Source organism: Cryptomeria japonica, chromosome 7, assembly GCF_030272615.1.
Source record: "Cryptomeria japonica chromosome 7, Sugi_1.0, whole genome shotgun sequence".
Classification (NCBI taxonomy): domain Eukaryota; kingdom Viridiplantae; phylum Streptophyta; class Pinopsida; order Cupressales; family Cupressaceae; genus Cryptomeria; species Cryptomeria japonica.
This window is the reverse complement of record NC_081411.1, coordinates 268016836-268033142: the sequence shown is the minus strand read 5'-3', so window position 1 is coordinate 268033142 and position 16307 is coordinate 268016836. Positions and strand designations below refer to the sequence as shown.

The 16307-nt window shown below is 36.7% G+C and overlaps 1 protein-coding gene across 12 annotated transcripts in view; it reads right to left on the bottom strand.

The window, feature by feature from the left end:
• Positions 1–12686: 12686 nt before the first annotated feature.
• LOC131033927 (uncharacterized) overlaps positions 12687–16307 on the bottom strand; it is a 73323-nt gene continuing 69702 nt past the window's right edge. For 7 of the 12 annotated variants that reach the window (XM_057965238.2, XM_057965237.2, XM_057965240.2 and 4 more), the window contains 2 exons: positions 13680–13741; positions 13236–13588 (listed from right to left, as the gene is read on the bottom strand). In XM_057965238.2, coding sequence (XP_057821221.1) covers positions 13495–13588; positions 13680–13741 — 156 coding nt within the window. In that variant the 3' untranslated portion in view covers positions 13236–13494. Of the gene's footprint in view, positions 13155–13235; positions 13589–13679; positions 13742–16307 lie in introns of those variants that run through there. The other 5 variants (XR_009103715.2, XR_009103716.2, XR_009103714.2 and 2 more) reach the window with 4 other exon arrangements.

The window sequence follows — 16307 nt, the reverse complement described above, 5'->3', positions numbered from 1 at the left end:
TTTTGGAGCACAAGGAGTCTTCTATGTAGTGAAAGAGAATCCTATGTGGAGTCTTCAACAACATTCAACAACATTTCATCAAAAATTCATCATCAATTAGGAGCCTTGAAGACATTGAAGAATAATAGGAGATCACCTACTAATGATTGACTTGTACCCCTCCCTTAGGGGTTGGGTATGGTTTCAAGTTATTTTAATATATTTGCATGAGCTTCATTACATCAATTCGCATATTTACAATCATGTCTTAGATCACTTTGCATCATTGATTTAGAGCATTTACTTTGTCAATTATAAGCAATTAGGGTTTACTCTTTAGGGTTGCTCTAGATTGTTTGCTTTCATTTTAGGGTCTTGCACACAAACAAGATTTTTGCACACACTATGGGTGAACTCACAATACTGATTCCCACTTTTTGACCAACTTTGACACTTATATGAATATTTTGAAAAAAACCTTCACTTTTCGAGACCTATAACTTTTAAACTGTTAAGAATTTGAAGATGATATAAACTAGTGATTTTTAACATCTTGTTTGTAGATTCTAATTTTATTTTTTTTCAAATTTGTTTGAATAAAATTTTATTGATTTTTCCATCTCCCTCAAAAAGTAGTTTTTTTACAGCAAACAACATTTTTTAAGAGTGATGTGTATCCCGAAACGCAAAAAAGTTTTTCTATAAATGATAAAAACTTAATTTTTTTCAATTTTGGTTTGTAACATCAATACCCAGGGCATGCAGTTGGTTTGATAGTGATATGTTAAATATTTTTCATTTTATTAAGTTTTGAAGTTCGACTAATTATAATTTAGATATAGGTGTACGTTTGAATACATAACTTGTTCTATATATATCAAAATTCAATTTTCTTTTTTTGTTAGAAAGAAAACATCAATACCTAGTGCGTAGATATTTTTTAGAATTGTTTTGAATTAGTTTACTATTTTTCCCAATGCATTGAACAAAGAAGTTCATGTTTGGTAAAAAACCTACAATCATAAGAAATAAAATAAAAATATATTAATTGTTATACTATTTGGAAATCTTATAACAAGGACTGAATACTTTTTTTTTAAAAATGAATTAATTCGACCCCCCAAAAGCTAATGTAAAATTGGTTTTTTATCAGCATTTGATAGATGCAAGGAGACTCCATTGCAAGTATGATTTAGAAGTAGAGAGGTTCTATCCAAGAAATTTTGATCTAAGAGCCTTTGATTTAACTCTCTTCAATTAATTACTTAAAATGGGACCTCTTAAAGCTTAAATCATTGTATTTTAAAAAAAATGTATGATTTCAACAAAAATCAGGGTGTACAAAAAAATGGGAACCAGCTTTGTGAGTTCACCTCTATTTTACTATACAAATTAGTTATTTGTGGAGGTGGAAATCACCAACACAGGGGTTTGACTGAGGCAAAACCCTATATAGCCACCCAAAACCCTATTTTCAATTGTAGGCACAAGTACAGAATCTGATAGTCACTATAAATTTCAGGTCTAGTAGAGCACACCGACACAGTCCAGAAGATCAAATTTTAGCAGAAATCACCAGGACATGGGTGTGGCACCTTGGTCCTACGACTTGGTCCTCCCTGAGCACCTCGGTCCTCTCTAGGTGCTCTGGTACTGCGACCTGGTCCTCCTTGAGTGCCCTAGTCCTCTCTGGGCACCCTGGTTCTTTCTGGGTCTCATGGTCCTCTCTGAGTGCCCTCGTCCTACGCCCTGGTCCACCTAGTTTCAGGTGAAATTTGGTAGGGTGAAAGCTCAGAACATCAGAATTGCATCCCCTCAGTTGCAGCTTTCTATCAGGTTCTCGAGGACAATGTCATGGCACCTTGGTCCTAGTCAGTTTGGCGCATGTTTCAGCATCAGGTACACATCCAAATTCCTCCCCCTTCTCTGCTCTCAATATCTTAGTTTCATAGATGCAAGTTTGTTCAATTTCAGTTCATATATACTTCATTGTTCATCTCCTAGTCTAGTTGATCAATCAAACCCTAATTTTTCTCATCACATTCAACACGAGGAATAGAAACCCTAAGAGATAATCATTATCTCTCTCTTTCTCATAAGAAGTAGTCAAAGTGAACTATCTCCCTGGGCTCTTTCGTATTCCCAATCTGTTGGCTAAAGTGGGATTAGGTCCTAGTCACCCGGTCTTGCTTTTTCCGCCTCCACAATATATATATCATAATAAATTGTAACTAGGTACAAATTACACCTCATGTTTGTGCTCCTACTTTAGTGTGTCCTATCTTCATTTTCCATAGGTCTGTTTTGGCCCCTTTTACTCTAAATCTTATGTCACTTGCTAATATTGTTGAGTGGACCCCATTTCGAAGTTATCCCCCTTTATTTGATGGTTTCTTGTTTTGGAGGACAAGATCGTTATGGTGCCCTTTTCCGAACCAGGGCACCATACCGCCCTTGTCCCACTTAAATAGGGTCCGTTTCAAATGTGGGCAGACATTTTCGCGAGACCCGATGGATTTTGGTCCCCATGGCTCCATTTGACCATTAGAGGTCAGCCTAATCAGTAATTTACCTAGGGAAACCTATATAAGGGCATCTTGTCAATTCATTTTCGCATCCACACTTTATCCACTTAATGCCCCATCATTCGCGCATTCGATATCAAGCATTCCCAAGCATTGAATGTGACATTTCATCCCACCATATCTTTCAAGAATCATGGAGAAAAGTCACATCAATCTTCATGCAAGCTTGTATGTTTGATTAGATCATGCATGTTCATGAGTTTGTCATGTTATTGCATTCAACATTCGTGATCACATCGAAGGAGTATTGCATCATCAATCTTCATATCAACCATTGTACATCTAAGGTATATCTTTTAGCATTTACTTCAGGATTTACATTTCCTACTTCAATTCAATTCAAGGTTAATTCCTAAACCGGGGTTTGACCCAATACAAACCCCTATCCACAACCCCTTTTTCTCTCTCTCTTTGTCCGTAGGAAATTGATTCAAGAGATGCGATCGAAGATTCTGATAGAGTGGACGATGACGAACAAGTTCAACTTTTATAGGAGCGAAAAGTGGACCAAAGTGATCTACCATCTTGGTCTTGAGAATTTTGTCTGATCTTCTGATAGTGGATCTTGTGCATCTCCCTAATCTAGAAAAGATCCCACTTGCCCATCCAGAAGTTACAGGACCAAGGCAACCTACCACCCTAGTCTCGATAATTCAACCCAAATTTTCAACAAGTTTTGATCCTATTTTTCTTCTTAGATCTTTGTCTGTGGCTCTATCTGACATCTAGAACACTCTATTATCACTATTCTACTCCAACTCTCTATAGTTTTATCGTAAACTTTACAATACAAATCCAATTTCAACTCTAAAAAGGGGAGACAGCCTATAGGTAAATTTAATTGATATCTTAGCCTTTTTTCGTAATTGAATTGTGGCTAGATCTAAATTTAATTGATATCTTAGCTCTTTTCCGTAATTGAATTGTAGCTAGATCTATTGAATTTACTCCCTTTTTTTAATGTCCAGTTGATTTGGTGAGATTAGTGGTTTTATTATCTTAATTGATTAAACCCTAATTTCTCCACCATTACATTTTGGTGAACCCGACATATCTTATACTTCTATCTTCTGATTTTTGAATCTAATTTGGGGTGTTCCATAATGGAATTCACTAAATCCAATTGGTTTGTTATTTCACATGTGATTACATTGCTTCTTATTTACATTTATTAAAATCATGTGTTGGATAATGGTTTCTTTCACATTACTTCTTTTCATTCATAGTAATACTCTTGCATATGGTATCATTAGAATTTTAAAGATATTTTTTACTTGCAAATCATCTTTAAAAGCTTTTATCCATATTGTATGTTGTTTTATGATGATATTTTTAAGAAAATGCATTGGATATGTAGATCACATAAAATATTTTGTACATAATGGGAATCCTAGAGATGACATTGAAAAGGCTAACACTTTTACCTCTCCTAGGGTATCTCGTGAGAATGAAGAAAGAATCAATGCTACTATCGATGATTTCTCCAATAGAGAGAAACCATTGAAGAGTAACATGACACTATCTTCTTATCATACACATACTCTAGTACAATGGGGACAAGGTCAAAATGTTGGTGTATCAATCTCTCTAGATCCTCCTTATTCTCCAAGGGCATATCTTAATCATCAACATATTGGTAGACAAGATGGTGTTATGCATTTTATTCATGATCTTTCTCTTGACATAACATTAAATGAAGCCTTACACGATAGGGACCCTTCTTCCTAACCAACCAAAGAGGACATGAATAATGATGATAGGAAAGAGAATTTCCCCACAAAGGATATCCCTTCTTCATCTAATTATCCCTTTGACCCTTCTATGTGTCCTTACACTACAAAATTTGAAGAAATTCATAATGAAAGCCCTTCTCCTTCACAATTGAGAACATCCTATTAAGTTGGATATGATATGATTTCAAAACAAGGCTATAGAGGACAAGGACTTGGAAAACATGAACAAGGAATTAAGATCCCTGTAGACCCTCCCACACAATTTACTAAAGAAGGTTTGGGACATCCTAATTTTCAAACATCTATGGAGGATGCTCGTAAGGTTCAAATGTGTAAAGAGTATTTTGCAAGGCATAGAAACTATCGCCCATCAAAACATGCTTCTATATCAAGTAATCCCCCTCCTTTACCAATTCTTTTGCCTCAAGAAAACAATTATTCTTCCACTAGCACACCTTGTCCTATATCTCAAAAAGCAAGACCTAGCCATATTGACCATCAAGAAAAGTTAGCTACAAGAATCTTTTGGAGATTGAAGTATGATAGGCATGTGATATTTCTTTTCATAAAATTTTAAAATAAGAATAAAGAAGGTGATGAGTATTGTCTTTTTCATCATTGTTATTCTCACTCTTGGAAATTGTAAAACTTTTACAGAATTTGTTTGAGACCAATATGATCAATCTTGCATAGCTCTTACAAATGATCTTGCAGTATTTCTTGGTGAAGAGGTGGTGCTTAGAACTCCATTCACCTTATTATGTTGCTCCTTATCCTATAACATTAGTAGTTTAACTTTATTGGGGTCTCTTTGTCATGTGTGGTGATGCATCTTCAATTCCAATTATACATGGAAAGCAACATAATTCTTCCTTGTCTCCTTGCTTGAGGGGACAAGGATAATATATTTAATACTCTCTCTCCTCTTTGAAGATTGTCTCTTCCTTTGAGTTGTATTTTTCATAACTTCATGTCTTTTCTCACATTGAATTTTCCTTCATGTGAGTACATGTGTGTTCCTTGCTTAGGACCTATTCTTTGCTTGAAGTGGTACATCTCTTATGTTTAATCTCTCATTAGAAGGAGTGTAATCCTTCCCTGTCACGATGCTTGGGGGCATTGAATCTATCTTTTATCTCCCATCCTTTCTAAAGATCCATTTTTCCTATGATGAGTGGTGTTTATCTATGATACGATGTTATTCCTTGTGTGAAGTTGTTTGTTTGCTCAAAGATTCTGCCTTATGCAAGAAGTGTATATACTTGAGTACAACCTCTTCTTCACTTGACAATGTATGTTTATTATAAACGAACCCCTCACTTTGGGTCAAAATTGTGTTATTTTTCATCAAGAATCCCTTTACCTAGCAATAAGGGGAAGGTACAAATTCTTGTTCTCCTTCCTTTCTTTTGGTCAATGATGTTAATTTTGTTTAAAATCTCCTCTTGGAGGTAGATGTCTTTGAACAAAGATCTCTTCCTTCTCATCCAACAGATTACTTTTACACTTGTTGCAAGATATCTCTTTTACAACTATCTTTTCCTTTCTTATAAAGAGTCGCGTCTCTTTGGCTAGGTTTATGTACATTGTTGCCTAAAGGATATTGCCTTAGTGATGAAGGTGTCTGTCCTTGTTTCTAGGATCCTTAAGACATCAACATATTGCTATGTTGACAACTTAAAGGGTGCACATACATCACGCCCTCTTTGTACCATATTCTTGATATTGCATGTCTTATACGGGTTGTTGCATACTCGAAACCACACCTAACTCTTAGACGAGATGCTTCATTTTGGAAACTAAATGTGTGCATGCTCAAAACCAAACCTAACTCTTAGACAAGATGTTCCCAAAACCAGACATTTGTTTTTCAATTACAAGTCTTATATAGGTTGTTGCACCCAAATAACCAAACCTAATGTCTTAGATGAGATGTTTAACTCCTAAAACCAGACGGCGACATATGCAACAGGGTGATTTGACCAATATAACCTAGCTCGCTAGACCTTTCGGCTCTTCCTTTTTCAACTTCTTTAAGGTAGGTTGACTAACATAATATAACTTGCTAGACTATTCAACCCTCCTTGCATGGAATTTTCAAGATGAGTGCAACTAGCAAAACACAACTTGCTAGACTATTTTGACTCTGCTTTTGTACATGAATCACACAACATAACATAGCTTGTTGTTCTATGAGTATTCATGTTCACGTGGAACACCTAGCATAACATAGCTTGCTAGCCTGTGGATTCCAATCTCTCTTTCTTATCTTCTCATGGATCACCTAGCATAACACATCTTGCTAGCCTATGGCATCCATGTTCTCTTCTTTCTCCTTCCCATGAGCTCATAGCTTTGCTACTTGTTGGATCATGGTTCATCACTTAATGCATGCTCCTCCTCTTTTCATGTGACCACTTGTGTTCTTGTAATAATATTCCAAGAATGAGATTATTGGTTGAGACATTTTGACTATCAAGGTCTCTTTAACTAGTTGACTCGGAGCTTTTTACTTTTAGTACTAACCCCTTCTGTTTTATGTCTTTTCTCTTTGTTTTTGTGTGACTTTTTTGTGTTTGTCTTGTTTTGTGTGTCCTTACATGTGATTGCCTGAATTAAGATCCTAAGATTGGGGGCCTGGTGATGTCTTATCTCAGTTTGATATCGCTCCTAGTTGCTCCTCTCTCTCTTCCTCATCTTTCTACTTTACTACAAGTTTTTGCATAGGCTCATACTCTCATTAGCGTGGGAACTAATTGTAGCATCGTAAATTGTAACCAAGTATAATTCACACCTCATGTTTGGGCTCCTACTTTAGCATGACCTATCTTCATTTCCCCTAGGCCCATTTGCCCCCCTTTACTCCAAATTTTATGTCACCTGCCAATACTACTGAGTGGGCCCCATCTCAGGGTGATGCAAGAGCATCCCCGGTCCATGAGAAATCTTACATCAACCAAAAATATTTCCTTTTAGTTTCGTTCTTGTTCAATTCAGTGTTGCATTTTTTGTGTTCTTTCAATGTGTTCCAGTAGCTGGTTCTTTTCCGTTGCGGATCAGATTTTCGATTTTTAAGCTTGCTTTTGTTCATCATTCCAGATTTCCAATTCATTTGGATTCTTTTCTATTGAGTTATTACTTCCGAATTGGTTGTTCTTGGTTCCCGAAGCAGTTTTTGAGCTTAACAGCTAGTTGGTGATTTCTTGGCTTGTGGATCTATTTGGCACCTTGCTCAATGTTTTTGAGTTCTTGGTCGACCTTCCTTGGTGGTCCCCACTTCATTTGCGTTTTGCGGCCGACCTATTTTACACATTTCATTTTCCTGTTTTGGAGAATCTAATATTTTGTGGCCGACCCGGATGTGTTTCGGATGGTGTATATCTTGTTATATGTGATCCTTATGAGGGAGATTGGAGCATGAGAAAGTAGTATGATGATCTCGATTCATAGCTTGTAATTTAGATATCTCTTGAGGTCCGAATGGATTGTAATCTGGCATGTAGTCTGTAACAGGTTATGTTAGCCCGCATGTAACCAGATGATTACTGGATGATCTATAATGAATATATGATGATGCGGATATCTGATTTTGCATTTCCTCTATGTTTTGTTGTTGCTTTTGTTGTGTTACTCTTGTTGCATTATCTGGTATATTCTCTTTGAGGATCCACCGGACCATGGTTGCACCAAGTGGTATCAAAGCTTGTTGTGAACCTTGCGACATTCCTTTGGGTGAACAGATCGTCGAGTTGAGGCAAGTTGCAAGTGTTTGATAGATCACCAAAGAGAGGAAAACAAAACCTAGTAATCAAATCGTCGAGTTGAGGCAGTTGCACCGCAGCAAAGGAGGAGATGTAGCCAAGAAGGATGAACCCCTAGAGGGTAGAGAAGATGATGGAGGATTTCTAAAATGAGATGAAGAATGAGATACGAAATGCATTGATTGGCTTGCGGAGGAATCCGGAATCTAAGGATGAGTATGAAGAGGAAGGAGAAGAGCTTGAGGTCGAAGAGGCTGAAGGACTGAAAGATGAAAGTGAAGAAAGATTTCTTCACGCGGTGGCACAAGTGAGTAAAGTTCATAAAGTGGAGGTTTCGAATTTTTCCAAGACACTGAATTCGAAAGATCTGATTGATTGGATTGGAGAGTTGGAGGACTACTTCAAGTTTGAGGATATTAAGGACCCGCAGAGAGTCTGGTTGGCACAGACTAAGTTGAAAGGCACGATGTTTTATGGTGGAAAGAGTTGTAAAGAGATAGAGTGGAGAATGGTTAAATGAAGATCACCCGATGGAGACATATGGTTGCAAGATTGAAGGCTAAATTCATTCTGGGAGACTATAAACTGGAGTTGTTTAAGAAGTTGTGGAACTTGAAGCAGAGAAACACGTGTGAAAAAATATACCGATGAATTCTACAAGGTAATGATCAGATCTGGACATAGGGAGATGGATAGGGAGAAGGTGGCTAGGTACATAAATTGACTTGCATTTAACATTCGGGATGAGATGAGTATGTTGAAGATTTCCACAGTTGAGGAGGCTTACCAATATGCTTTGAAGGCTGAGGAGAAAGTGAAAAGGAGACAACTGAATAACCCTAGAGGAAAGGAGAGATATAAAGGGCAGATGAGCGACAATATAGAGAAGAAAAATGTTGAAGAATCAAAACCTAAGTGGAGTAAAGAACCTGATTAGAAGACAGGGAGAAAAGGGAGTGGCAGTAGCAGCAGAGAATTTTTGGGCAAATGTTTAGTGTGGAGAAACCGGACATAGATCTTTTGAGTGCAAGCAAGGGATGGCAAGAAATTGTGGCAAATGAGGATCGGGAAGTTAGAGTTACCGGCGAGAATGTGTTGGAACTAGAGCAAGGAGAATCCCTTATGTTTAGAAGAGTCTTGATGGAGCATAACAATAAAGATACCAGACATACTCAAAGGAAGAATATTTTTCGAACTGTGTGTAAATCAAGAGGTAAGTGTTGTAAGGTTATTGTTGATAGTGGAAGTACTGATAATTTGGTATCTGAGGAGATGGTAGAGAAGGTTGGATTGAAGAGGCTTAAGCACCCATGTCCTTACAAGGTAAGTTGGTTGCAAGATGATCAGAAGATAGAAGTGAAATACCAGTGTTTGGTGAATTTCAATATTGGACCTTTTAGGGATGAGGTCTTATGTGATGTTTTGTCTATGAGTGCTTGTCATTTTTTGTTGGGAAGACCTTGGCCGTTTGATAGAGGAGTTATCTATGATTGTAGAAGAAACCTAATCACTATTGAGAAGGATGGGCAGAAATTCACATTGGCTTCTTTGAGGGAGAAAGAGAAGGAAGTGAGGAATTTGAGTCTTGAGAAGAGTTGCAGTGTTGAGAAACAGGTTGCAGAGGGTACATCGAATGGTGGCATGGATTTGCAGAAGGGTCCGATAGACAAGTCTGATAATAAGAAGGAACCTAATGGCAATAAGGTTATGGTGGCAGATCGGATGAAGTTTTGTGGTAGAAATAAATCAGAGTTGCAAAAGAAAGAGAGCATTAGTCAGAGACTGTGTGTAGGTCTGAAGCAAGGAAAGAGAAATAAAGAGAATCGGGAGTTAGGGAATCTAGTTGAGGTTCTGCAGGAGGTAAGGAAGAGGTTTGCAGATAAAGAAGGTGTTTGGATTAGAAATGAACATGGGATCTCTATCCCAAATCCTTTTCGATGTTCATGAGTTGCCTCTCATGGAACATCTCTTTCTACCTGGGGTGTCTGATGCAGGAGCATCCTTGATCCATGAGCAATCTTGCATCAACTAAAAATATTTCCTTTTAGTTTTGTTCTTATTCAGTTCAGTGTTGCAGTTTTTGCATTCCAGTCGCTGGTTCTTTTCTGTTGCGGATCAAATTTTTAGTTTCCAGGCTTGCTTTTGTTTATCATTCCAGATTTCCAATTCATTTGGATTCTTTTTTAGTAAGTTATTGCTTCTGGATTGGTTGTTCTTGGTTCCCAGAGCATTTTTTGAGCTTAATGGCTAGTTGGTGATTTCTTCTCATGCGGAGCGTTTTCTTGGCTTAAGGATCTATTTGGCGCCTTGCTCAATGTTCTTGAGTCCTCGGTCGACCTTCCTTGATAGTCTGCACTTCTTTTGTGTTCTTGGCGAAGGAGATCTTTGTGTTTTGGGGCCTACCTATTTTACAAGTTTCATTTTCCTGTTTTGGAGAATGTGATCTTTTGTGGCCAACTTGGATGTGTTTTGGATGATGTATATATTGTTGTATGTGATCCTTAGGAGGCAAATTGGAGTATGAGGAAGTAGTATGATGATCTAGATTCATAGCTTGTAATTTGGATATCTCTTGAGGTCCATATGGATTGTAATCTAGCATGTAGTCTGTAACAGGGCATGTTAGCCCGCATGTAACCGGATGATCTACAATGAATATATGATTATGCAAATATCTGATTTTGCATTTACCCTATATTTTGTTGTTGCTTCTGTTGTGTTACTCTTGTTGCATAATGTGGTCTGATCTCTTTGAGGACCCACTGAACCATGGTTGCACCATGGGGTTATCCCCCTTTATTTGATGGTTTCTTTGTCCTGTTTTTGGAGCAGAAGGGCATTGTGGCACCCCTATCTAGACAAGGGTGCCATACCACCCTAGTCTTCCTTAAACAAAGCTCATTTCAAATGTAGGTGAACATTTACCCTCCCCTTTAGATTTTGGTCCTCGTGACTCCATTTGACCGTTGAAGGTCCATCATTCGCACATTCAACACCAAGCATTCTCAAGCATTCAAGGCAACATTTCATCCTATCATATCTTTTAAGCATCATGGAGCAATGTCACATCAATCTCCATGCAAGCTTGTGTGTTTGATTAGGTCATTGATGTTCATTTGTTTGCCATGTTATTGCATTCAACATTTGTGATCACATCTAAAGAGCATTGCATCATCAATATTACTATCAACCATTGCAAACCTAAGGTATATCTTGCAACATTTACTTCAATATTTACATTTCCTACTCCAATTTAATTCAAGGTTAATTTATATTCACAAACCCTTTCTCTCTCTCTTTTAGTATGCATGAAATTGATTCAGGAGCTACGATCAAATATTCCAACAAAGTAGACAGTGACGAACAAGTTCAACTTTTACAAGAGAGAAAAGCGGAGGACTGGGACAAACTACCATCCTAGTCCTAAGAACTTTGCCCAATCTTCCGATAGTGGATCCTGTGCATCTCCCTAATCCGAAAAGATCCCACTTGCTCGTCCAAAAGTTACAAGACTAGGGCGATCTAGTCCTGAAAATTCAACCCGAATTCTCAGCAACAAGTTCAAATCCAATTCTTCTCCTCAAATCTTTGTTTATGGCTCTATCTGACATCTTGAACACTAATATTATTGTTCTACTTCAACCCTCTATTGTTTTACCCTAAACTTTACAATAGAAATCCAATTTCAACTCTAAAAAGGGGCAAAAACCTATAAGTAAATTTAATTAAGATCTCGACCCTTTTCCCTAATTGAATTATGGCTAGATCTATTGAATTTACTCCCCCTTTTTAAGGTATGATTGATTCGGTGAGATTAGTGGTTTTATTATCTTAACTGATGAAACCCTAATTTCCCCACCATTGCACTATATATACATGCATGGTCTTGTTTATACACAAGTGCATATGTATATATGTGCATTGTCTTGTTTATATGCAAGTGCATATATATCTGTGTGTGTGTGTGTGTGTGCGTGTGTGTGTGTGTGTGAAAGAGAGATTGTGATGATAGGCATATAGGTTGAGAATTAAGTTACTCATAAACCTAAGTTCATTACTAAAATATCATTAAAATCATGTCCAGTTCAAAATGTTTAATTAGATTTTATAAATAAGATGATTAACATAAAGAAGACAACCTTGACTAGACCAGCTGGTTGATAGGGATTTGACAACATAATGACATAGTACTAACTTGACTGTAATAGCTCTAGGGTTACTAATCAAACCTTAAAAGGTTGCTTATCTAAAAGATCGAGCAACGATGGCAACTTTGACCTCTTCCCAAGTCTAGACCCCTCTCACAAATGATAGTCTCCCTACCTTCCCTAAGGATGATAAAAGCTCTTAAGACATAAAAAGGTAGTTAAACATAATCATTTTACCATACAAGATATCCATATGACAAAGCATTAATTGTTAGAATTAATATCATTTATTCCATGAATCTATCAAACATATGTTTTCAATAACTTCAATTAACATCATATCTCTAGTTATACAATTTAAGCAAATGTGAAAAAGTTCATGAATGAGAGATGTAACAAATAACTAACAGAAAAAAAAAATTAAAAAATAAAATAAAATAAATTTAATTATATAAAATGAACTGTTTAAAAACAGCTCGTTTGTTTGTAGTATTTATACATCATGTCCTCCAATTTTTTAGTAAATAATAATACACAGGGATCTACACATTCAAGAATACCAAGAGGAGTGGACAGCTCTATTTCTTGTCCTAAGTCAGCACAAAGGTTTTTGTAACTTCATCTTGAAAGCTTGAGAGATATATCTGTTTGAGTTTTCCACAACAACGCATGATGCATGCAATGGAAATTATCCATAAGAAAAATATACCGCTACCATGCACAAACATTGTGCCCTTTTCTCATGCAAACTTTGTCTTAATTTGTCCTCTTTTGCACCTGATTTTTATGTTGACCACTTTAAGTGCAAATTTTGCTTCCCATATTCTATAAGAATTTGATCATAAACGTTCTCTACTTTGTCGATGTTTTGGAGTCTTATATGTACTATCTTGTTTTTAAGAAAACAGCTGAATTACATTTTAAGATCCAGTTATCTTCATTAGTACACTGCAAACACAACACAAGTTTGTTTTTAAGCCTGTTACTTGAAAAAACTTGAGGCTCAAATTATAAGTAATAACATTCGCATAGCCTCCGCACAAAAGATTTTATATATTTCAAGCAAATAGATCCTTAAGTGCTTAATGTACGCAAACGAACATGTCATAATTAAAAGAAGAAAAAAATTGTCTAAATTATCAAACTACTATGGCAAGATTTATATACATCAAACATAAATGAAACAGACGAGCATTTGCTCTTCAAATATCTTTAGCTAGCTTACGTTGCTCACCAAATGTTTAGCCAATTGCCTTTAGCACTACACAAAAATTGTCACATTTTCCACTCAACTCCACTTCTTGGCATGTCTACGATCCGATTTTCTTCTTGTCTTCAGAGTGGAACTACTTCCAGCAGACTTGGCAAATGTTTTACTCATTCTGCACAATCATATCATTGAAAGGTGCATATTGGATAAACTTGTTTGAATTTGATACTAGAGAGACAAGTTTTAGGTATATATGGACTTACCCAAAGATGAACGAAAAGAGTGTAAACATTCCAAATAGAGGAAATAAATATAATGCAGAAGCCTGGAACATCCAACAAAAAAAATCATTTTCAATGTTCAAATGTGATTTGTAAGAAAAGCAACTCCAAACAGTTAAATATTGATATACAAACTTTTCTTCATGTAATTTTTTTGCCATGAAATCTTGGGAAAACTACATAACAACAGTTCATGAAATAACAAATTAATGTTTCCAGTGGCAGTAATTTTTTTATTCCCACCCAAAATGTTGGACTAGAACAAATTTCTTGTTCTGTTATTGACAAGAAGCGGTTCTTTCACAACATTCTTTAACAATCCAGCAATTGCTTTCCATATAGTGCAGCATCAAAAAGCAGATACACTAAACACAAAATGATATGTAACATGTATAAAGCACTGAAATGCATCATGAAACCATTAATATCAGCAAAAGAATATCATAAATACGACAAGATACATGGAAATATTATTATTTTCGGTAGAAGTATCCATGATTAAAGCTATCTCCAGAAGTTGTGCCATGCAATAGATGCCCAAAAGATGATTATATACGACTGGTCCAGAACAGGTATGTCAGTTGGCACCAACTGCATATACATCCCATAACAACTGCCAACCATAAATAAGAACTACAAACCATTTGTACATTGGAAACAGAAATATTTAGGTACTTAAACTCAAAGCCCTGTATATTGTATTTGCTATTGTTTGTCATTATAAACAAACATCTTACTCCCTGCCTACATCTATTCCAACTATAAAGACGGACTGGTATCTTTAGCAACGATACTCAAGATCTAGATGGAAGATGAGATGTGGCAGCTCGAATAGAGGATGAAACTGGGGAAGAATCTGTTGTGTAACTAGGGCCAACATAGTATTCAAACTATGTTACCCCAAGATTTTGGGTCGGGTACGGCAGGTTATAAGGGGGGCGAAATTGAGGGTTCCCAATTTTTCGAGTCATTTTCGGAGACGATAGGAAATGGCTACTGTAATGTCCTCTTCTCATTAGTCAGTTTTTCACGGGATTGGCCTATCATCCGACCCTCGTAGGCCAAGAGGATCGATTAGGGGGTCGAGTTGCAGTAGCTTATGGCTTCACATTTCATGTTTCATGGGTTTAAAGGTGAAATAAGGAGATAACACGTATTATGAGGCATGTGCACTTTGACTTTACTATAATATTATTTTATTAAGTGCAATTAATTTAATGTGTAATAAATAATAATAAAGTGTACCTACCCTTATGAGGAGATCTTCTAGAAGAAATGATATGATTGGATGAAAAAGAAATAAATGAAGGAAGTAACTCATTGTTTATCATCAGTTGTTGAGTATCTCTTCTTGTAAGTTGACTTGTGGAGCCGGAAGGTTGTCTGCAGAGAATCATTAGGCAATGGAAACTCCCGGTGATTGGCATAACTACGGAAGTGAAAGACCTTCCGAGGGATTGCGATAGAGAGGGAGACATTTTCAGTCTTCCTATTTGTGCATATCGTGGTTTTGCTATGTGCCATGGTGAATGCATTGAAGATTTTCAGATTGGCCGATTAGACACTCATAGCTAATCGAATTGCTAAAGGAGAGGAAGCCGATTTCATGTTCGAGGGAATTATTGGAGGAATAGTGCTTGTGGCTGATCATGATCAGGTCTGAAGTATATCGAACTGCATACCCTCTAACCCCCGATTTTGCTCATTGTGCATCATTGAAGCATTGAAGGTCCATTTGGAGGTTAGCGATTTTAACAAGAGAGTTGGGCAACTCTTTTTATGACAATTGGAAAGGAAATTGATGGAGGATCGACTGTTTATCAATTAAATTCAGAATCTAACCATAATGCCATTGTCCATCAATTTTGGTTCTTAGCTTGTGCATTGGTCTTCAAAACTGCCCATCAAGAAGAACGATCCATCCCAGAACCCAAGGCGATCATTTTAGTGGAATCTTGAGGTGATTTCGGCCACCATATTTTGTGATCTCAGTCCACTCATTACAGCAGCAGGGACAGCCTTAGGGGAGGTTCGATTTGGCACACTAAAGGGTCTTGGATTGTGGATATTGCTTTCTTCTTCAAGGCAACATTACCAGGTTCATTTACCAATAAGCTTTCCTTGTAATTTCCAGTATGTATGCCTGAGTGTAGTTGCAGTCCTCAGAAGTCTGAATTTTGTACATTGTTGACAGTCCATATAATTCTACTTTAGCTGCCTATATCATGTTCTTAAGGCTGTCAATGTAATGTTTGTTTATCAGTCATATGAAATAAAAGGAGGACTTTGGGTTTGCATCTCAATACATTATCTTTCTGAGGACATAAGACAAGTGTTTGATAAAATGTCCATTTGCTTTTATCACTTGATTTGATGTTGAGTTTGGAATATAATCATAGGAGTCAGTTGTTTTGATCAATATCGGCTTTGAGGATCATCTATAAGTTGTTTGTTTAGAGATATTTATGTGTGTTAGTCTTCACTGCAAATCTGAAAACATTATCAGCATAACACGCAAAACCAAAGTTGCATAACATGTAGTTTCAGAACAGCATAACACGCAGTCCTAGCAGCAAATATTCCTTGTTCTCAATCATCATTCGGACAGGG